The sequence below is a fragment of the Hyaena hyaena genome, unplaced genomic scaffold (genome assembly GCF_003009895.1).
Source record: "Hyaena hyaena isolate Hyena2069 unplaced genomic scaffold, ASM300989v1 scaffold_102, whole genome shotgun sequence".
Taxonomy (NCBI): domain Eukaryota; kingdom Metazoa; phylum Chordata; class Mammalia; order Carnivora; family Hyaenidae; genus Hyaena; species Hyaena hyaena.
The window spans coordinates 3,120,818-3,143,762 of NW_024080734.1; the positions used below are offsets into that span (position 1 = coordinate 3,120,818).

General features: G+C 47.6%; 1 protein-coding gene across 1 annotated transcript; it reads left to right on the forward strand.

The window, feature by feature from the left end:
• Nucleotides 1–987: 987 nt before the first annotated feature.
• BNIP1 (BCL2 interacting protein 1) lies at nt 988–13,123 on the forward strand. Its single transcript, XM_039235754.1, has 6 exons — nt 988–1,090; nt 3,141–3,233; nt 5,806–5,897; nt 8,136–8,237; nt 9,011–9,129; nt 12,521–13,123. Exons 1-6 carry the CDS (start codon nt 1,007–1,009, stop codon nt 12,715–12,717), a joined length of 687 nt encoding a protein of 228 aa, XP_039091685.1. The 5' UTR covers nt 988–1,006; the 3' UTR covers nt 12,718–13,123.
• Nucleotides 13,124–22,945: the final 9,822 nt, after the last annotated feature.

Consider the following 22,945-nt stretch of genomic DNA (forward strand, 5'->3'; position numbering starts at 1 on the left):
ATCTACTCTCAGTCCATCCACCAATCTGTAAAACTGGGGTATAACTATTTCAAGTGTGGTTGGGAGGATTAAATTAGACATTCAGGCCTTCCTAATTCATGCTTGCTGGTGTGAACAAAAGTACACAGGGTGGGCGCAAAAGGGGAAAAGCATTCTGAGAAGAGGGAACAGCTACATTCCAAAGCTACAGATCTAAAAAGAGCCTGAGGAATCCAGGAGTGGGGTCCGTGAGGTGGCTGATGGCCTTGAAGACCACCTAAGAAACTTGGACTATTTAATAATAAAACCAAGAGCCACCATTTGTTGAGGGTCTGCTCTTTATTATTTCCATCAAAACTACTCCAGTGAGGTAAACTTAACAAATCCAACTGTACACAAAAGGGAACTACAGGAGCCACGGAAGAGCTGTAAGCTGGAGGTGTCTTGATCAGTTGTGATTTTAGAACTCTCAGACCAGCAGGAGGTGCTCTAAGAGCCCCCGCCTTGAATCCCAGCATTGAAAGTATTAATAATAATAACACTTGTCATTTTTTCATTTACTCCACAATTTATGTTCACTGTAGGACATATGAAAAATACACATGTTTAAAATTTAAGGAGCTATAAAAATTGTTAATTCCACCCTCCAGAGACGTGTTGGGAGGATCCCAATTGCGTTGGGAGTATCTCAAAAGTATCCCAATACTTTCCTTCCAGTCTTTTTTCCCTTCCTTTATGCAAAATATATGTAGTCATTAGAATGGCTTTTAGGTAGATGTGGAGAGGCCGCTGTGAAAACGCCCTTGATATTCCCCCTCTTCTTCCTCTTCTGAAGAGCACCAAGGGGAGAGGCTGACTCCCTTCGTGCGTGTCTTCAGGGAAAGTCCCCAGGACTCATCGCCGCCACCCTGGCTCGCCTCAGGCCGGTCTCTAGGGGGCGCTGCCGCAAGACCCGGAGCGACGGAAGGCGACGCGGAAACGCGCTTAAATTTGGGCACCGCCGCTGCCCGTAGCCGGCGTCCTCAACATGGCGGCTCCCCAGGATGTCCACGTCCGTATCTGTAACCAAGAGATTGTCAAATTTGACCTGGAGGTGAAGGCGCTTATCCAGGTACTAATTCCCGGGACCCCCGTCGGGCCCCAGCAGCCCTAAACCAAGGCTCTGTTGGCCTCCTGTGAGCTCGGAGGTCTCACTCCCAAGCTTTCCCCACTTGGTCAAGTCTCCGAGGTCGTTGGCCCCGTCCCATGGCCGGCTACTCCCTTGCAGTCCTCTTTTGGTCTGTCTCCTTGACCGTTGGCCATGATCCTCCATCCAGTTGCGGTTGACTGGCCTCTTCTGGACACTCCCATGCTCCCCCATCTCTGACCAAGCTTACTCTTTATGACCCCCATTGGTCCCTCCCCCTTGCACTTCACGACCCGGACCGCCACACAACATACCTGTCATCTTGGGTGGCTCCGCCTTCTGATGCCGTCCTCCCCACCGGTTGATGGCGTCCTGAGGGCCATTGGCCCCGCCCCCTCCTGACCCGCTCCGCTGGGTGACACCAAAGGCCGCCTGACATGGGAGGCACCGGGTGAAATGAACGTTACCTAGCCCATAGTTGTGACTCTGTAAATGAGGAAATCGCGTAAAATGCCAAGGCCTGGATGAGAAAGCATTTGGGCAGAGCTGCGACCCGGACGGGGAAAGTCAGCCTAGAGGAGGGACTAAGGGAGTCGCTACTAAACTTCCTTTAACTGAAGGGGTAATTGAGATGCTTTGCCTTAAGCTATTTAAGGGTAGAAGATCGCAGAGCAGTGAGCCAGTTGGCACAGTCAAGAGTTAGATTTTTTTTTTAATGTTTTATTTATTTCTATGAGAGAGAGAGAGAGAGACAGTGTGAGCAGGGGAGGGTCAGAGAGAGAGGGAGTCACAGACTGAAGCAGGCTCCAGGCTCTGAGCTGGCAGTCAGCACAGAGCCCGACGCGGGGCTCGAACCCACGAACCGCGAGATCATGACCTAAGCGAAAGTCGGACGCTTAACCGACTAAGCCACCCAGGCGCCCCGGCACAGTCAAGAGTTAGGAATGTAGAAATGACTCCTTGAAATTAGCAAAAAGAAACCAAGAGTATTAAACCTAGGTTTTAGGCAAGTCTTTTCCATTTCCAACAAGTGTTATTAAACATTAGATGGTAGACTCAGAGTTTGCTGCTAACTGTGGCAAAAAGTGAAGGGAAGTAGGATTCCCTATGGAAACCAGCTTCAGGATAAACCAGATTAGTGCTTTCTCATGGTGCAAGGAAGTGTGATTTAATGAGTAAGGCGGGGAACAAGTGAGGAAACTTGATGCAAACATTTAAACTTCTTCAACTTCACTTCTTCTCCATACACACCGCAGTACTTCTGGGCTGATTCTAGAAATATAAAGGTAGGATTCATACAAACGAAATTGCCTTTTCACATAATCTAAATTGTGTCAGCCCCTTTTGTACTATATTTGGATTCTCATGGTTGCCACTGAGGAAGATTGATGATAGGTAGATTGACTGCACTCTTACTGTGTTCCAGCTCTTCTGCAAAGTGCTTTACATACATACATGGTTTATGTGGTAGGTAATGTGATGAGGATACTGAGGCACAGAGAATTCAGTGACTTTTTGTTACACAGCTAATAACTGTGATTATTTTGAACATCCAGAAACAAATTCTAAACCCCCCCCCTTGAATATGTCTATAAACACTGTGATTTATAATAGATGGTTTGTAAAATCAGTTTGGAGTTAATTTTGTCATTAGGATGCCAGGAATTGATCATCCTGATTTTCAAGTTGGAAAGTTCTAAAGTTAGAGGTTCACTTTTGGATGTCCATTCTTGTTGGACATGTTTTTATACTGCTCAGGTGGTTGTTTTGTTAAACTTCAGGAACTGATAAGTCAGAGCAGCCGTGTTTCTTTTTATACTTTGATATTACCTGCTCAGAATTAAAGAGACATGAGAGAAATGTAAATGGGAATGTTTCTGCTTGTGTTGCCACGGGAAACAGCAAAGATCAGGATGAATCACAGTCAGCAGGCCAGCCTCAGTTGTGGTCTAAGCCAGTCCTCTCGCTGTACGGATGGTATCATTGCACTTCGTTGCCTTGAGAAAGGCCCCCTCACCTTTTCAATGTCTCCTAGGATATTCGAGATTGTTCAGGACCATTAAGTGCACTCACTGAACTGAACACTAAAGTGAAAGAGAAGTTTCAGCAACTGCGGCACAGGATACAGGTGAGTGGCTGCAGAAGTAACATGTGGAGCACGTGTCGCCTTGAGGGGGCTCCGTCCTGGCAGTCACCGCTGCTTAAGAGCTGTCCAGTGTCTTCCGTAGACATTTAGACAGTGAGGGTAACTGTATTAACTTGCTCTCAGGGTAAAGGTGAAGAACTCTTGAATGTATCAGTAGTGTCTCTTGGGGTTTATTTCATGCTGCTCTTTGTCCCGCCTCTTCCTCCCTGTTTCTGAGGTCTCCGATCACGTCACATGCGCTATAACCCTCCTGGATAATCCAGCTATGGTATATGTGCCAAACACCACTGGAGCAAGACGTACCCGTTTGCATAGCCCGTTTCTGCTGCTGTGCCCTAGAGAGAATAAGACGGGCACATGGATCTGCCCATCCCTGGGTGGGTGCTGGGCTACTTTGTCTCAGCGCGTGGAACTAGAGTTTAAAGATCTGTGCTTTTCCTGTGACATGGCCCCAGACGCCAGCCAACAACTCTGTTGTTGCTGAACTGAAGGTAGTCTATTTCGAAGCTGGTAGAAAAACTGACTGGTAGAAAAAGCTAGTAGAAAATTTGGACCTGAGGAGTAGTATGTCTGGGTCCTGGTGTTGCCTTCCTAAGGGATTTTCAAGGGCAGTTTTGAAAATAAGAAGTAGTTTTTGTCATAAGAGGTCACTTTAGGATTTTAGCAATGTCACTGAACCTAGCTGATCTTTTTTTTTTTCTTCTGCCTCCATCTCTAGCACTGATTTGATCATTTAATTTTTAGTTTTAAAAGGCTATTACTTTTGCATGTTTCATATATATGTGTGCGTGTGTGTGTGAATATGGATACTTGGTGAAAAGTCTCATGTATGAGTCTTATTCTCTGTTCCTCTCCTCCACACAAATAACCACAGTTGTTATTTATGTATCTTTCCTGGTGTATCTACTCAAATACTAAAAATATATATATATATTTTTTTCTTATTTCCACTTCTCATCTAAAAGATGGGATACTAAATGGCACTTAAAAAAATTTTTTTTAATTCTTTCTATTTTTGAGAGATGGAAACAGAGCATGAGTGAGGGAGGGGCAGAGAGAGAGGGAGACACAGAATCTGAAGCAGGCTCCAGGCTCTGAGCTGTCAGCACAGAGCCCAATGCCAGGCTTGAACTCACGAACTGTGAGATCATAACCTGAGCCGAAGTCAGATGCTCAACCAACTGAGCCCTCCAGATGCCCTGGGAATCTAGATTTTAAATAAATAATTAAGCAGGTAATCAACTGACTACATCTGCAAAACTTTTCCTATACATTGTTTTTTTTCCTCTGCCTCAGCAATAGCTGGGACCATAACTTGGAAGTTATCTCTGAGCTAGTAAACTGGTGGATACAGACGCGTGTTCCTGACCCGCACCTGCAAATTAGTACATAAATTTTTATATAAATATATAAATTAGTGTATAAATGGACTAATACATTGATGTTGTCAGCATCAGTAGCTTCAGTGGAACTGGAACTTGCTTTAACCTGTAAACAAAAAATAGGATTTGATTCTTGAGGTATTGTGACATCTTCCATCAGAGTCTGTCTGATACTTCCATCACCTGAAGTTCTTGGGGGGTTTCAGACAGCTGGTGGCTGTGTCTCCTGCCCCTCGCTAAGGCAGATCGTTTGTCTCCTGGTGTTTGGTTGTTCTGGACTGTGAGTGGTCCTCTTCAGCACACCTTATCTCTGGGACTTTTGTACAGCCCAGGCTGAAGGCAGGTCTTTTTAGAGGCCTTGGGATTGGCTTTTACTATGTCTCCCCGGGATTGAAAGTCTGGGAGCACTTTTTATGTTAATTTCTCCTCATGGAGCTTCCCAGACCATTCAGAGAGGATGAATTGTAACTCTGGATCAGCTTGAGGGTAGCTCCATGCTTTTAAATTCTTAGGAGATTCTTTGTAGCCTTCTAGCCAGCGCACACAGCATATAAAGGACAAGCTCCTTTGCTGTCTCCCCTGCTGGTTGACACTTTCCTAGTTCCTCATTTCACTGGAGGTATATCTCTTCATGGGTGCTGGATTTGTGGCTCCCAGCTCAGATAACTCAACACTTTGTTTCACTGTCCCTATGTGGGCTTTAAGACCTTCAAACTGTTTGCTACCAGTATATAATGAAATAGATACAGAGATTGAGAAGAAGCATTAAGACACGTACAGTAGTTTGATATTTTCGTGATCTCCCAAAGTGGGACCAAGGGGCTCCTAATTATTAATCCTCCCCCCCGCCCCACCACTTTTGTTTTCAGGCATGGCCTAGACTACAGGAGTAATGTCCTATCCCAGGGCAGCTGAGCCTCACTCACAGGCTGACATCTCTGGCTCTTAAGTTTCCTTCTCACCTTGGGGCCCTGGGGATTGTCCTTGCTTTCTTGCAGACTCAGCTGTATATTTAGAAGGATGTTTGCTACATGTCACCTGGCATTCCTAAGCATTCTCTTTTAGGAAGTTACTTAGGTGCTATCATATAACCTCTCAAGAAAGAGAAGTACTCTTTGTTTTTTATATCGGCTTTTAAAATCATTTTAACATAGAGCTATTTCCCCCCAAAGGAGCTGGAGCAGTCAGCTAAAGAGCAAGACAAAGAGTCAGAGAAGCAAGTTCTGCTCCAGGAAGTGGAGAATCACAAAAAGCAGATGCTCAGGTAGGTGGGGCCTGTGCTGCACCACTTGCTGTGCCAGAGGCTTGTGCAGAGCTTTGCCTTATAAACCTGGCTTCATGGTTTAATTGTGTCATTTATACACAGACTGAGTGTCCTCTCTAGACCCGTAATTCTCCAAGCAGGGGCAGGCAGGGGTATTGGTAGGTCAGATTGTGTATATTTTACAAAAGCGTATTTAGCCTTATACTATATTTTATATTTTTAAAACCAAAAAATGGTCGCTTTTGTAATACAGAGTCCTTTTTCTTTAAGGATAATTGATACCAGAAAAAATCCACTGAAAATGAACCTACTTATGGTGAACCAAAATTTAGAAAGTTTTGAATGGGTCCTTACCTTAAAAAATGAAACCAAAAAGATGTAACTAAGGTTATGTTATATTAAATAAAATGGAGTTATCATTATAGCTCGTGTGCTCACCTTTGATTATTATAGTGGAGGTACATGCTCTTTCTTGGTATTGAGTTAGGGAACTACTCAACAAAATTGTCTGATGCCATGAAACCGTACCTCCGCCTTCACGTTTGACTTTTGCATCATAGTCATACAGAGGATTGATGTTGCAGAAATCTCGGAGGGCTCTGTCAACTCTCCCAGTCCTCTGGTACGCAGCTCGCTCTCTTTTGAAGCCCCTGCTGGGTGTCGTCCTCCTAGGTGTTCTCTTCCTCCTTGATAATTGCTCTGACTCTGCCAGATCTGTATTTGTCTGTGGTTTTGCTTCTGATTTGGATAATTCTCCAGCATGATCCTTGCTGAGAGCAGCTCTGTTTATACTGCCCAGCAGTCAAGAGAAGACTGGGTGACAAAGATGTGGGCATGGTAGAGGCTGGCATAAGTGGGGAGGGATGGGTGAGTGGTGACCGGCGTTAAAGTGCTTGGCTCAGTAGTATCACTCTGTGTCACGACAGCATTCGCTCCCCTTGGCCCCCAGGGATACTCAGAGTGTAAACACTGAGTAAAGAGGACCCCTTGTATAAGTGTAGTAAATTACACCAGGTAAAGGGAAGGGAGAGAAGGCAGTCAGTGAATACTTTGGCAGCCGTGCATTGAAGCAGTAGTTGTGCTTGCCTGGGGTATCATGCTTATCACACCGGTCAGCAAATAATTTGTTTGCCTGTCTCTCTGCCCAAGAAATGTGAGCCACTTGAGGGCCGCCACTACGGCCCACTCATCTCTGTGTCACAGGGCCTGCCGAGCCGAACTCCTGTGCTAACAGTTTGAAAATATAATGGATTCTTTTTAAGTATCAGGTGTGAAATGGCACAACAGGTGGCAGAGAACCATTTTCATGAGTTAAGCACAGAGGTGCTATTAGATAAACACCCCGTCAGTTCACACGCCCCCTGTTTGACTTTGTCACTATCTCAGGGGTTAGCATAACTGATGGGCACTAGCTGCCTAAGAGTTCCAGTGCTTGAGTTTGGTTCTCTAAGGAACCCAGATAACATTTTGATAGTCCAGCGACAAAGGCTATGCCGCCAACCCCAGGGAGCTGGTCACCAAATTTGAGTTGTCGCTCACAAGGGAGATCAGGTGAACAGTGTAAATAAATCATGCCAGGCTGGGCCCGGCTAACACATTGTGTTTGTACTGTTTGCGATTGGTCTGGGTGTGTAAAGGACAGCAGATCTTAAAGAAATATCGAGCAAAACCAAAGTGCTGAACCACTGTATTGTACACCTGAAACTAATATTACACTGTGTGTTAACTGGAACTTTAAATAAAAACTTAGAAAAGAAATACTGGGGAAAACTGTCTGTGATTTCTCTACTTCCTCCCGCACACATTAATTGGCTGATGTGCCAGAAACTGTTGTTCTGGGTTCTGCTGATCCAAAGATGAGTAAGACACGGTTCTCAAAACAGAGCCATAAAGTGTTATAGATGACTTGACAGAACAGGGCCTTGTGTGCCCAAGGCGGGTGTGAACTCTGAAGCCATTGCTGGCTGTAAACACAGAAGTGCTGTGACCAGACTGCTCCCTCTGGCTGCCCTGGAGGGAAGAGACAGGAACTGGGCAGTAGAGCAGTAGGGGACATCTGGCAGGCAGCGTGCAAGGGCCAAACCAGAGGTGTTGGGGCCTTTGCTGGGGCAGCCAAGAGGAGGAAGTGTGGAGGTGGAGGGGGCTCTGTGGGCCAGGCCTCGGCAGTCCTCCCCGTCGCTCACTAGCTGTGACTTGACCTGACTGACAGAAACTCACGTGAGACCCTTCTGATTCCAGCAATCAGACCTCATGGAGGAAGGCTAATCTCACCTGCAAAATTGCCATCGACAATCTAGAGAAAGCAGAACTTCTCCAGGGAGGAGACCTCTTAAGGCAAAGGTATCTATCTTTTTGTCTTTCTGAGCCCTGATGATAGAATAGACGGCAATCGACAAGGTGCAAAACCCACTGTAGGCCACCCCTTCTTGTTTTCCACATAAAACTGGTAATTTTATCGCATAGGTAATATTTTTTAAAGTGTGAAACAAATACATGCTTACTTCTAATAAATTGGTAGAATAAAGAAAAATATTGATTATAAAATGAAAATAAGCTATAATCATGTTATAAATGTTTTTTTATTTTTTTACAAAGTCAAAAATCGTACCATATATAAAATTTAGTATCTTGCTCTTCTTCACATTGTATCGAACAAAGACTTGCCTGTTGTTTCAGAAAACTGTTTAGACAAAGTTTTGAGAACACATAGTATTCCCTTGTATTAACTAATCCCCTATCTGTGTGTGTTTACATTTCTAGTTTGTCAGTATTGTAAATAATACACAAGGGCACGTCTTAGGACATAAGGCCTCGTCCACATTTTGGATATTTCCTTTGGAGAGATTCCCAGGATGAGATGATTGGGCAAAAGATGGGAACGTTTCTAAGGGTCCCGATATGTATTGCCAGATTGCTTCCGCAGAAGCAACTGGTTTGCGTTCCTACTAGCAGTCTTCAGCACGTCCTTGGTGGCATTGACTGTGATCATCGATACTGAAGTATATATGGTATTTTGATAAATAAAAACAAAACAAACAGGATCTCATTTGAAGATGGGGTTTTCTTGCAGCCAGCCTTTGTTTGACATTCCTCCTCCCACTCTGGACTTTTAGGAAGACCACCAAAGAGAGCCTGGCCCAGACGTCCAGTGCCATTACGGAGAGCCTCATGGGGATCAGCAGGATGATGTCCCAGCAGGTGCAGCAGAGCGAGGAAGCCATGCAGATGCTAGGTAAAGCCAGATCTGGAGTTAGAAGCTCCTTCCAGAGACTCCAGCTCCAGAGCCCTTGCCTTGGCCCCTGCCACCAGGCTCTTCCATCTCTGTCCCCAACTCCAGTCCCGAAGCTTGCTAATGCTTGTGGCTTCTTACTTCTTTTTGACAGCGTGGTCTTGCCCAAAGTGTGATGTGTTGCTCTTATTTCTCATTTTGGTTTTTGTAGTCGTACTAGAAGATCTGCACACTACTGTCAAAGTGTTTCCCCAGCAGAAGCACTTCCAGGGTCTCACGTGAAAGGCAGAGACCCCCCAGGCCTTCTCCTGGAGAGTGGGTGCTTGCAGGGCTGGGGCGGGGGTGGGGGCGGGGAGTCTGTATTTCTTTATCTGGGGTTCGGTGGACCCATGTGGCCAGGGAGGCTCGGGAATCATTGCCTAGGGAGATGTTTAGTGTATTGGCTGCTGATGAGGCTGCTGGGTCCCCTGCTTACAGTTCTACTCTCCAGTGTTATTTTCACTGCGAGCTCCCTTTAAAAGATACAGTCAGAGGCCATAGAAGAAGAAGCTGCTGGAGCATCTGGTTCTCTCCCAACAGCTTGCCCGTAGGGCCTCGCTTGTAATGCAGAAGAGAATTGGCCCTCTTCAGGGTCCTCCATATAGGAAAACAGAAGGGAGTGTTTACTCTGAAACACTCTTGGCAGATGTCACAAAGAGACAGAAGTAGAGAGAATGGTGCACAGGTCCAACGGACCCGTCCCCCAGCTTCAGCAGCTGTCTGCTCTTGGCCAGTCTTGTTTCAGCTCCACCCTTCCGTGCCCTCATCTGGATTATTTTGAAGCAAATCACAGACATCATCTATAAATATCTCAGTGTGTCTCTCTGAAAGATTACAGACTCTTGAAACAAAAAACAAACAAAACCAGAGCACAATGCCATTATCACCCCTAAACAGATTCTGTAATGTTGAGCTACTTTCTTTTTCAGTGCACTATTCAGACAGGCAGAAGCACAAGGAAAGCAAGCAGCCTGTCCCCAAGGTCATTCCCTCTGTTTGAAACTTATCTGGGTATTTAGGCTCAGAACCAGCCGGTTACCTCCTCTACATGAGGCTCAAGCCTTGGTAGAGGCCTTGGAGAACATGCAAAAAGGGGGGCCGCCTGGCCTTAGAGTGGAGGGCTTTTCTGATTTGGTGCAGGTGACGGGGCGCACACACATACCAGGAACAGATAATGTAGTTAAGTGGTGAGAAGAGTGTGGAGATGCTGATGGCCTCTGGAGTGTTCAGGGCTGTTCTGGGGCCCATTCTCTCCTACAAGAAGAGAAAGCTGTTGAAGAAAAAAAGAATGCAATTCTTTTCATTTTTTTTTTTTTTTTTAATTCTTTTCATTTTTTAAAAGTGTGTTTATTTTTGAGAGAGAGAGAGAGAGGGCAAGTGGGGAGTGGGGGCCAGAGAGAAAGGGAATCTGAAGCGGGCTCTGGGCTCTGAGCGGTCAGCATAGAGCTCCATGAGGGGCTTGAACTCACAGACTGTGAGATCATGACCTGAGCCCAAGTCAGACCCTTAGCCAACTGAGCCACCCAGGCACCCCAGAAGAAAGCAGTTCTTAATCCTTTCCTTGTAGCTCATAAATTCAGCTTGATTTAAAAGTCTGATAGGACTACTGTTTTGTTTTGTTTTGTTTTGTTTTGTTTTAAAGCATATTAGGGATATAATGTCTGGAATTTGCTGGAATTGAGTGGAGCAGTAGTATGGGTACAAGAGTTAGTGCCAGGGAGTTAGTGGGGATGGGTGATGGGCACGGGGCATTTCATGATCCTATTCTATCTACTTCGGTGATGCTTTAAAACTCCCTATAATATAATGTTTTAAAAGCAAGGTCTATTAGATTTCTTTTCTGAACAAGCTCTTACTTAGGTTTTTTGAATGGCAGCAGGCCATTTCAGGAGGGATTTCTGATATCTAAGTGTTTATTTTCGCCCCTCATCTATCTGTATATAAACGCTTCTCTGTTTCAATTCCGTTTACTTACTTATTAACTTTTAATTTTGTGAAAAGGTAATATATATTACACAATTAAGGAGAAACCTCTAGGCCAGCGCTGTCCAACAAACACAATGTGAGCCACACACATAACTTTAAATTTTCCAGAACGCACATTTAAAAAGGTAAAAAGAAACCTTTGAATTTATTTAACCCATTCCACATCAAATATCACCATTTCAGTGTGTGATGAACATGAAAAATTATTGATGCTTTACCTTTTTTTTTTTTCATGCCGAGTCTTTGAACTCACGTGTGCATTTGACACTTAGGGACATCTCAGTTTGGTGTAGCCACGTTTCACATGTGCCACAGGTGCCACCTGTGTCCGGGGGCTGCCGTGCTGGACCGCACAACCCGCAGTACGAGAGAGAAAACGATAGCCCTCTTTCCTGACCTCCTCTTGACGCCTGTTAGACACCAGCCCTCCTCCCCAAGGGCAGCCGCTGTTACCACTTTCTTTGATGTCCTTCTGAGACCTTCCAAGAATGTCAGGAGCAAGCAAGTTAAATATTGTTTATCCTTTTCCCTCTTACACAAATGGAAACTTTCACATGTGCTCTTTCACACCTCACTTTCCCCCTGAACAGCATGTTTTGTTCTGTGGATGTTTTGATGATGCCTTGTCAGGCTTTGTGGGAGAATCTTGCCGGCTTGGCCTGTACCCTCAAGTGTCAGGCCCAGATACCTATACTCAGAAGTAAATTTGACTCCTGGACACCACGAGCCTTCAGGGACACATCCCTCCCCTTAGATTTCATAGTGGCCAGAGCACAGGCGTGTCGTCTTTAAAGCTACAGCAGCATCCCAGGACTGAAGGGCTGGTGTGTGTGAGGGCTTGGGGCAGGGCCCAGCCCAACTTTTCTGATCCCCCAGAGAGCAGATGTGACTGGCAGGGCTGCTGGCAGGGCACGCCTCGGGCGGACGATCTCGGTGACTCCCGGCCTCTACCCCCATACAGACCGTACAGTGCCTGGCCACGGTCACGCACGTTCGTTTGGGGACTGGTGGTTCTTCTCAGTGGCCCTCCCTGCTTCAGAAAACTGAGGTTGGCGGTCAGGAAAGGAACTCGCTTCTGCTTTTTTCCCTGGTGACGTTCACGTTGGAGAGCACCTAGTCCTGGCCCTGTGACATTGTACATGAACAAGCCGCATCACTCTGAGCCGCCTGGGGCCCGGAGGGGTGCTTCCCGTGTAGCAGCCTTATTCTTTGCTCCTCTGGATTGTCCCTGCTCACATATCTGCTTCTGGCTCACGGGAACTCGCTACAGAGTGCAGCGTTAGTGTGAGCCGGCCAGCAGGGCAAGGTCTTCGGTTTGGTACTCTACAGTCTCTGAGTCGGGCTTCCCTTCCCCCCTCTTTCGTTTCAGCCAATTCTTCGCGGACTATCCTGGATGCAAATGAAGAGTTTAAGTCCATGTCAGGGACTATCCAGTTGGGACGGAAGCTTATCACAAAATATAACCGCCGAGAGCTGACAGACAAACTCCTCATTCTCCTTGCCCTGGCCCTTTTCCTTGCGACGGTCCTCTATATTGTAAAAAAGCGGCTCTTCCCATTTTTGTAAGATGGGGAATTACCAGCTTTTGCCCTTTAAGGTCCAGTGTCAAGATCTGTCCGTGCTACCAGGCCCTGGCAAACCAGCCCACGCCTCCGTGGTCTGCTCCAGTTGTTCCGTGGCTTGGATGGAGATGCAGTCCCCCAGGTTTCCACAGGCGGCGGGCTTGCACAGGGCGAGCAGAGCAAGGTGTCATCAAGACACCTGCAGGGCCACAGGGACTCCAGGAGTCGTGACAGCAGTGCTTATGGCCGACACACGGGGCACTTGGAGGCCAGCCTTCAGGATTTGGTCCTCCTTTCTCTCCTCCTGCTGCGGCCTTAATGCCAGATCTCGTGGAAGGAAAAGTGGGGAGCAGGAGGATAAGGAAAACTCCTGTCCATTTCTTGAATAAACTTGATTGTATTTAATAGAATGAAATGCATTTAGATTATAAGGTGTCCTGCTGGGAATTTGTGTCCTGGTTTTGGTGTCCAAATGTCTAGGACGTATGAACTTAGATCATTTATTTGTTCATTCAGCAAACGGTTATTAAGCAATAGTCGTGTGCAGTGTATTGCAGACCCTGCTGCCTGTTACAAATAGATTGGCCAAGCAGCTGTGGCTCCGCCCTCAGGGAGCAAGAAGAACAAGGTCTCATAGGCTCTTAAGAGTTATGTCGCGAGAAGCCCCCACTGGAGGTGGCTGACACCACATATGAAAAGGCTGAGGCAAACGCCCTTCTCTTTCTATGTACCGTGGTGGGCCTGGCCTCGGGGTGTGCAGTGTCTTGGGGGCTGGCGCATGTCTTTGTCTTTGAGGTCCAGAGCTAAATATAACCATGAGAGAGGCTAGCGATAAGCTGCGTCCTGTCTGGACCGGAGTTCTGTTGGGGCCTGGGGGATACTGGGGCTCAGGCTGGGAGATGTTCGTGTCCTTGTGCTACAGACCTGGCCGGTCTCACACATGACATCGCGCCTCCCCACTATTTATAGTCCCAGAGGCCCTGGGAGGTGTAATGTGGAGGCAGAGTTGGGAAAGTGAAAAGAACATGGACTTTGAACCTTGGTATGGAGTCTTGGCTGTATTACTAAGGGACCATGTGAGCATGGGCCAGTTACCTTATGTCACTAAGCCTCAGTTTCCCCACCTGTAAAGTGGGGGCGGTAGTCCACATAGACATTTGTAGAGTCACTATGAGAATCAAACAAGAATGTACAGGGGCACCTGGGTGTCTCAGTTGGTTAAGCGTCTGACTTTGGCTCAGGTCATGATCACACGGTTCGTGGGTTCGAGCCCCGCGTCGGGCTCTGTGCTGACAGCTATCTCAGAGCCTGGAGCCTGCTTCCGATTCTATATCTCCTCTCTCTGACCCTCCCCTGCTCACACTGTCTCTCTCTCTCTCTTAGAAGTAAATAAAACATTTTAAAAAATTAAAAAAAAAAAAAAAAAAAGAATGTGTAGTAACAAACACAGCTTCTGTCTGTCCGGGCAATGGGCTTCTCAAATGGAGCCACCTCCAGGGCTCTGGACCCTGAGGTTTCCTGCAGCATGCAGGGGCTCCAGTGAGAGCGGGCCTGGCATCACAAGTTCTGTTTAGACCTGTGAGCAGGGCATGTCAGCAGTTACGGCTTTGGCTTCAGTTATGAAGTGCCAGATCTTCGTGAGACCAGGCATTTAAGAGATTGGCTGCAAACAGCAGACTGACTAATTTAGGGAGTAGGTTCTAATTTAAAGTGTGTGCGTGCATGTGTGTGTGTACGTACACTCCTATATATACGCATATATCATCCTTAAATGATTTCTGGCCTCAGAAGACACTCACTGCAAATTGTGCACGCATGTGTCTTATTTATAGTCAAATTAAAGCTGAGAATAAAGCACAGATGGGAAATTCCCACTCAGATTCCAGCTGTAAGTGCAGCAGATGGATGTTATCAATTTAGGATTTTCTTGTCTTAACATTTTTCCTTACTACTTCCCACTAATTGTCAACATCCTCCTTCCAATATGGGAATGTGTGGGTGCTGTACTCCTTTAAAAAAAAATCTCCCTTTGACTTTATTCTTCTCTAACTTGCTTCCTTCTGAAAATAGGTTGAATTTGAAGTGTCATCAATAGCATTAAATCTTGTAACCCCGTTCAGCCACCAGGATTCAAAGTACTCCCTTAGTGGGCTGGCTGGGCAGAGAACATCCACCTCCATGTTCAACCATGAGGGGGCAGTGTTCACATTTGCTCCGTGATCTTGCCCTGCATACCAGTCCATCTGCCCATATGAAATGCTCTTACGGATTTCCCACCGCCAGATACCAGACTTTAAAAAAAAAAACAAACAGACAAAGGTACAAAGTTTACCTATATAGTTTTTAGAAGAAGTTTCATAGATGATTTTCATTTTCACTGTGAAAAGTAAGGCAAGCTTGTGTTCCAACTTTTGCTTAGGTGACAAAGAATTAGAAGCATAGAGCAGCTGTCCGGAGGTTGTTCATTCAAGTATTTACGGAGCACGTACTTTGTACCAAGCACTGTGCTAGATGTACGCAGTGAATAAAACAAGGATTCCCTGTTGTTGTGGAACTCATAACACGTGAGAGAGGGCAGGCAGCCGATAAACAATTAGCATACTAAATAGGTCATTCATTCCGTTAGACAGTAAGTGGTCTAGGGAAGCGTGAGGCTGGCTAACAGAGACAGTAAGGCAGGTGTGGGGATGGGTTTGCAGTATTAAGTAGGGCGGTCAGAGCTGGCCTCCCTGAAGAGGTAAGATCTGAGCAAAGCTTTGTTGGGGAGGGAGACCCCTTAGCCGTGCGGACTGCTGAGCACGATGGGCTCCACACAGGGACCAGCTAGGGCTAGAGCAAAGCCTATGGTAGGAGCACCCACGATACCATGATTTATAGTAAGAAATATATATTTGGTGTCCCCAGTCTGGGCACGGAGCTCCTAAAACCCTCAGACTTTCTGCAGGCAGAGCGATAAAGGTTTCTTTTGTCATGTGCATGAGCTGACTTTTGGAAAGCACTAATGACAGGGCTGGTTGCCAGCAGACCTCAGAGGAGGGAGAGGGGTTGGAAATGAAGTTCAGTCACCAGTGGCCAATGATTTACTCCATCGTGACTGTGTAATGAAGCCTACAAAACCCCAGAAGGACTGTGCTCAGAGATCTTCTGGGTTGATGAACACGTGGAGACTGAGGGAAGGGGCACACTTGGAGAGGGCACAGCCTTGCCCTCGCGCCTCTTCCATCTGGCTGTTCTATCCTTTGTTAATAAGCCGGCAATCTAGTAAGTAAAAGGTTTCCTTCATTTCTGGGAACCTCTCCAGCGTATTAATCAAACCCGAGGAGGAGGTAGGCGTTCATGGAAGCTCCCATCTACAGCCTGTTGGTCGGGAGCACAGGGGACAGCCTGGACTTGTGGTGGGTAGCTCAAGTGGGGGTTTGGGGGAGGGGACCAGTTTTGTGGGGACTGAGCCCCTAACCTGTGGGATCTGATGCTGTGTCCAGCAGGTAGTGTCAGAATTGAGTTGAATTCTAGGACACCCAGCTGGTGTCTGGGGATCGCTTGTTGGTGTGCGGAAGAAACCCACACCTCAGAACCAGGTACAGACCGGCAGCGTGGCTGATGTATTTGGAGAATAGCAAGGAAGCTAGTATGGCCACAGCAGGGTGTGAGGAGTCCTAGAGAAGTAGCAGGGGATCGGAGATACTGGGGAACAAAATCATGAAAAGCCTTACAGGTCATCAGAATGATGGGCCTTGTACTCTGAGGGACGTGAGGAGCCAGTGGGCCAGGGGAGTGACCTGATAGGACTTCCGTGTTGATAACACAGTGAACGAGACAAGGGCAGAGCGGGGAGGCCAGCTGGGAGGACAATTGCAGATGTCCAGGTGGCAGGTGATGGTGGCCTGTACCTGACTGAGTGAGTAGTAGAAGTGGTGAGAACGAGTCATATTCTGGATATATTTTGAAGATAGGACCCACAGGCTAAGGTTTCTTGAAGGAATGGAGATCATTCTTGAAGGGATGAGAGCAAAAAACTAAGAAATTCTTTTTGTTTTAACTTCTTTTTATTTTTAAAAGATCTGTGCACCCAGTCTGGGTCTCAAACTCACAACCCCAAGATCAAGAGTCACGTGCTTTACCGAGTGAGCCAGCCAGGTGCCCCCAAACCATGAAACTCTTGGCCTATGTAATCGAAGGAGGAAAAGATCAGGAGTTGGGTTTTAGACACGTTGGGCTTGAGAGTATCTATGAGGCCCTCTAGCCAGGACGACAGATTCACACGTAGCTGTGTGTGAGTCTGGGGTTTGGGAGAGCAGTCAGGGCTTGGAGTGTAAACTTGGAAGAGGGCATGTAGATGGGATTTAAAGCAGTGAGGTTGGGTGAGATCACCCAGAGATTTGAGTACAGACAGAGAAGAAATAACAACAAAAAAGAAGAACCAGCAATGAGCCTGAGAAGGAGTGCCCAGAGACAGAGGAGGCGCTCGCACTGGTTAGACTTCTTAGGGAGTCAGTTCATCATTTAATCCCCCAAAAAAGGAGGTTCCTGATCTACAGGAATCTGTGTTTTTCATCATCGTCTTCATCGTTACCATTGTCACCGCCGTCATCATCAAAAGCATCAGATATTTGTCGGGTTCCCGCTGTGTGCCAGGCACTTGAGGACTGCACGTAAATGTAGCCCCCCTGCCTTTAAGGACAACGCAGAATGACAGGACGCCCAAGAGCATGGCTTCCCCCAGGGCCTCTGCTGTCTTCTCCCCTTTACCGCCCAACCTCTACAACCGTCCCCATTTCCTCATCACCTACTCCCCGGCCCACTTCAGTCTGGCCTCCGCCGCTGTCACTCTCCCAAAAACCAGCCTTGCTGAGGCCATTGGTTTCCGCCAGGCCGTTCATCTGGAGGTTGTTTGCCTCCACCTTCTCTCATCCTCCGTGCTTGTTGACCAGGGTGGGCATTGGTTTCTCCCAGAAACCCCCCGCTTCTGTGATTCCACACTTTCCGTGTTCCTGCTGTCCTACGGGAACTCTTCATCTTTCTTCATCTCCCCTCAGCCGTAAGTGCTGCCTTAGAGCTTCTTCCCTCGCCTCCCTCTGTATATTTTCTCCCAGGCAAGGGCATCCATGTTCCCCACAGTTTAGTAATCATCTAGAGAATCACTGTCAAAACTTCCCAAGCTGTTTCTCTGCTACAGACGCTCAGGTGAGCTCCAGGTTCCTCTGCCATCTCCATCCCCGTGTAGCTCACTGAGATGATTCCTCTTCAACACTTCCCTGACCTCTCCCTCCCAGGCTCTGCTCCAGCTCTCTGTCTTCCCTGACACACTTCCCATCCCCCTTCCGGGCTTCCTGTTCTCTTCACCAAGGCCGTCTGCTTGACACCTCTTCCCACCAGCCCACGAGAGACTTCATTCAGCGGTCAATATAGCATTCTGAAGGAAGGCAGACACTTTGTGTTGGTGAAGTTAGGTGGCCAGAAAGCCTGTGCTGGAGGCAGTTTGGCAGGGTGACCCAATTTGGATATTTTTCTAAGGAAAACTGTAGTTTAAAAAAAAAGAGAGAGATAGTAAAATGTAAAATGAGCTCAGTTTTCTTCCTTGACTCCTTAATGGTGGTCTCCCCTGGGGCCCTGCCTGAGGGTTTGACCAAGCTGTGTTTCTTCCCTAAACAAGGGCAGCATAAAAATAGCTGGGGGCTAATCTAAGAGATACCAGCCGGCAGTCTGAGCAGTTGTCAGGAATGAAGGGCTGCAGGCGGGGGTGAGGGGAGGGGTGGGTGTTATCTACCCCCCCCACAACCCCCCACCCCAGTCCTCAACAGCAGAGCTGCAGGGCCCACAATAGTGGTCCTCTTGCATTTTCAGTGGGCTACCAGGCACCCTGCCCAGGCCCAGAATCTGCCCTTGGGTGGCAGATGCCTGGGTTCTAATTAGAGTCCTCCTGGCCGTATGCCCCTGGGCAGGGATCACCCCTTTGTCATTTCCTCCTCCAGAACACAGAGGCAGCCAACAGCATTGACCTCATAGGGGTGCTGGGAGATTGAAGGACAGAGGTCCCCCAAGAGCTCACACAGCGCCTCACACAGTGCCTCTCACACCATCACTCCAGTGGCCACTGCATTCATTCCCAGAAAAACGTGGTGTGACCTCATTCCCTGTTCTCTTTGGGGCTTTATTTTGGGCAAATGGTGGTTGGGCGAAGAGGATGCTGGGGTTGACCAGGAATCAGGCCCAAGGATGGAGTAGAGTTTTCCAAATGGCAGAGAGCTAAGCAGGACAGAGCAGCTGTGGAAAACTGGTCACCTTTCCCAAACCATGAAAAAAAAGGGAAAAAAAAAGTCAATGGGAAAAACTAGCTCAATGTAAAATGTTCTGTGTTTTATTATTATGAAATCTTTGCTCTTCTCCCCCACCCCCATCTTGTTGACTGGTAACGAATGCTCCTGGATAAAATTGATCCATAATGTAGCAGATGAATATGGTCCAGAAAGTGAGGTAATGGCCAATCAGTTTTAATCTGACTGCTTGACTGGTATGAGAAACAAGAGGGGCCCTGACCGAAACGCCATAGTTTGTTAGAAAGGGGCGCTGCGTTTGCAAGGGACGGCTCTGCCGCTGCCACCACCTGAATAGGTTCGCCAACCCGCGGATTCGAGGACCAAGGGGAGGTGCCAGGTTAGATCTGCAGGCTCTGGGTTGCCTTCCTGAATGACGCCCCCCCCCACCACTGCACCCCCAGTCCACTCCAGAGTTGTGCTGCGTGTGCGCTTCAGCTGCACTGTGTGCGGGGCAGTAAGGGCAGGAGCACAGAACCCCACCTGCCTTGCAGAGCCCACAGCCTGTTGGAGGCAGAGCTGGAGCTTGGTAGTCACCCCAGAGGCAGTAAGTGTCCTCACGGGCCACAGGGGCCCCTGGGAGCACAATGGGGCAACTCCTTTAGACTGCTTGGAAGCAGCAAGTGGTAGTCAAAATACAGTTAACAATTAGCATTCGTAATGAGATCCCAAAGCAGTGCTTGGTGAGGTGTCAAGTTCAGTGGTAATGGGGTTAATAAATGCATTGAGTGCCAGGTGCTATGTATTATTTCACTTAACCCAGGAATTCTACCCATAGTTGGTTGTTACTACAGCTGAGGCAATTGAGATGCAGAAAGGTCCAGAAACATACCCAAGGTCACACAGCTAGTAACTGGCAGATCTAGGGTTCAAATCCAGACAGCTGGGCTCAAGAATCTCTGGACTTCTCCCAACAATACGAATGAGAGAGGCCAACAGAGTTCTAGGGGCAGAGGTCACTCGATGCAGACCCCACCCAACAACCAAAATGATCTAAAGGGGAGGGTAGAGATGGAGGGATTGAGGGCGCGGGGTTAGCAGATCCCTGTGTGAGGATACCCGCCGAGCCTGAGGTCAGCACCAGGGGTTCAAGAACGGGACAGTCGCATAAGCAAAAGAAAGAATTGACTGGCTCACATAATGGTAAGTGGCTTTAGGCACAGCTGGATCCAGGCGCTCTATCAAAAATGTAAGGAACTGGTCTCCTTTGGTCTCTCCCGTTTCCTGCCACTTGGCTTTCTTCTGAGGTGGATTCTGACCAGGTATCCCATCTCCCCCTTCCTCCGTGGGCAGCTGCAGACTTACTACAGCCACTTAGCTTGGAATCCCTGAAGAGAGAGCCTTTTCCCTGTGAGGTCCTGAATATCCCTTGGCAGGACCCTGCGTTGGTGTCTGTAGTGAGAAGGCCAGGGTGTCCCGATGGGAGAGTCCCAGGCCGCGTGCCCAACGTGGGAGCGGAGTCAGCGCCTCTTTGACCAGCCACAGAGCCAAATATGGGAGGGGGTGGTTCCAGTGGTAGCGCAGTGGTGCACATGCTTTATGGAGGCTGCGGGGGACTTCCTTCCTGGAGGAAGCATACTTGTGCCATGGGATTCGCCTTATTATGAAAGCAACATATGTTCATTACAGCGAAATTGGAAAACATATTTAACCCACACAAACTCCGCCTCCCGAAGAAATGGATTTATAATCCCATCTAGAGAGAATTGCTGGAAACATTTGGGAGCGGGTTCTATGTCTTTTTTTTCTTCTTTTCTACCTTCAAACAGGTGTATCCTGTTTTTTTGTTTTTTTTTACTTTAAAAATAATTGATCATGATATAATTTGGAATAAACTGCACATAAGTAAACTGTACAATTTGATGCGTTTTGACATGTGTCCCTACATTCAAGGTAATGAGCATATCCATTACCCATGGAAGTGTTCTGGTGACCCTTTGTAATCTGTACAGGTGCTGCCAAAGTGAGCACGTGACCCTTTGTAATCTGTTTGCCAGCGTCGATAGTTCATTCCTTTTTTGTTGTTGAGTACTATTCCGTTACACAGGTGCATTGCAGTTTATCCCAACTGGATAATGCTCACGGCTGCCATGTTCACGGCAGCCTCAAGGTGGAAATAACCCAAGTGTCCCATCGATGGATGAATGGATAAACAAAATGTGGTAATACATACAATGGAATATCACTAGGCCTTAAAAAGGAATGAAATTCTGCCACATGCTACACGATGACATACCTTGAAGACATTGTACGAAGTGAAATAAGCCAGACACGAGAGGACAAATACTGTAATATCTCACACAAATACCTTTCCCAGTCCCATTCATAGAGACAAAGTAGAATGGCGGGGCTGTGGGTGGGTGTGGGGAGAAGAATGAGAGGGACAGTAGGGAGTTACAGTTTAATGCTTAATGGGCACTGAGTTTCGATTTAGGAGGATTCTGTTTGGGAAAAGTTCTGGAGATGGATGGTGGTGATGGCCATACAGTGGTATGAATGTTCTTGATGCCGCTGAATTGTATACTCAGAGTTAAAATGATAAATTTTACGTGATATGTATGTCACCACACAAAACACTGTTTTAATGGAGAGGGTGGACTTCCTGGGACACCCCCCCCCCCCCAGCCTTGCTCTGGAGTGCCTCCAAACGTAAAGGAGAGCTGCTGGAGCCTGTACAGCTCTGGGGCTGAGTCCTGAACAGTCCTGAGCCCAGCCACTCCACCCTGCTGCCTCCCATCCCTGCTCTTCTCTGAAGGCCTCAACCCCCTCAGCCCCTTCTTGGCAAGACACGTGACCATTCGCTGTTTGGGATTTAAGGCAGTGGAGAGAACCTTCCCACATTTAGTAAGAAAGATGCTAGGGAAGGATCCATGGAACGCAGACACCGGAAACCTCACGGTGATGTTTAGAAACGCCCTCTCTTGCCACATATTATCACCTCCCAGGGTATGGCCGTTCTTTCCCAAAGTGAACTTTCCTCTGACTCTCCCTTTTCCTACTGCTACAACTGGGCTTTGGCTAGTTTATTGCAGTAACTTTCTGAATGGTCTCCTTACCCTAGGCTCTGAGGGCTGGGCTTCTTTAAGGTGAAGAAACTTAGCACATTTCAAGAACGTGAGGGTGAATGCAGAGGAAGGTAGGCAAGGTCATGGAGGAAGTGAAAGGAGTAGGTTCACCTTGGGAAGGGGGTTCAGGTTCTGCTCTAAGTACATTTTGAGAGAGTATGTGCATGTGTGGAGACATCTGCTGTCTCTGGTTTCTCTTTCGTGAGGGTTCAAGGTTGGGTTAGGGGTGCTGAGGAGATGAACAGGACGGGGACTCATGGGGTGGTGGGTAGGGTGGCCGGCGGTTTTGGGGCATTGCAGAGGTTCTGGAAACCCCTGTGCACTCACTTTAAAAGGTGTTTGCAAATTTCTTGACATTCTTCCCGTCAAGAGGTGTAGTCTAAGTCCTCTCCTCTTGCATATGGGCTGACTTTCAGGATGTGCTCCTACTAGTACACTGCAGTGGCAATGAGGCTGTGTCACGTCCCAGATGTGACAACGTAAGGCAATATAGCATCCGTCTGGCTCTCTGGGGACATGCACCCTTAGTACCCAGCCACCATGCTGTGAAGAAGCCAAGGCCAAACAGGGAGGCTATTTGCTAGAGGTCCAGCCCAGCTGCGGTCCCTGCTGACAGCCAGCATCAGATGCCAGGCATATGAGTAATGAAGACTTCAGAATGACTCCGGCACCAGCCACCATCTCACCACCTGCGTGAGAAGACCCCAGGGAGGAAACACCTGGCTGAACCCCAAGGATCCCCAGAGCCACGAGAGGAAATAACAATGGGCGAGTGTTGTTATTTCTGCCCCTGTGTCTGGGGTGATTTGTTAAGCAGCAGTAGATATACCTGGAACATGCTGCCAGATCTGCT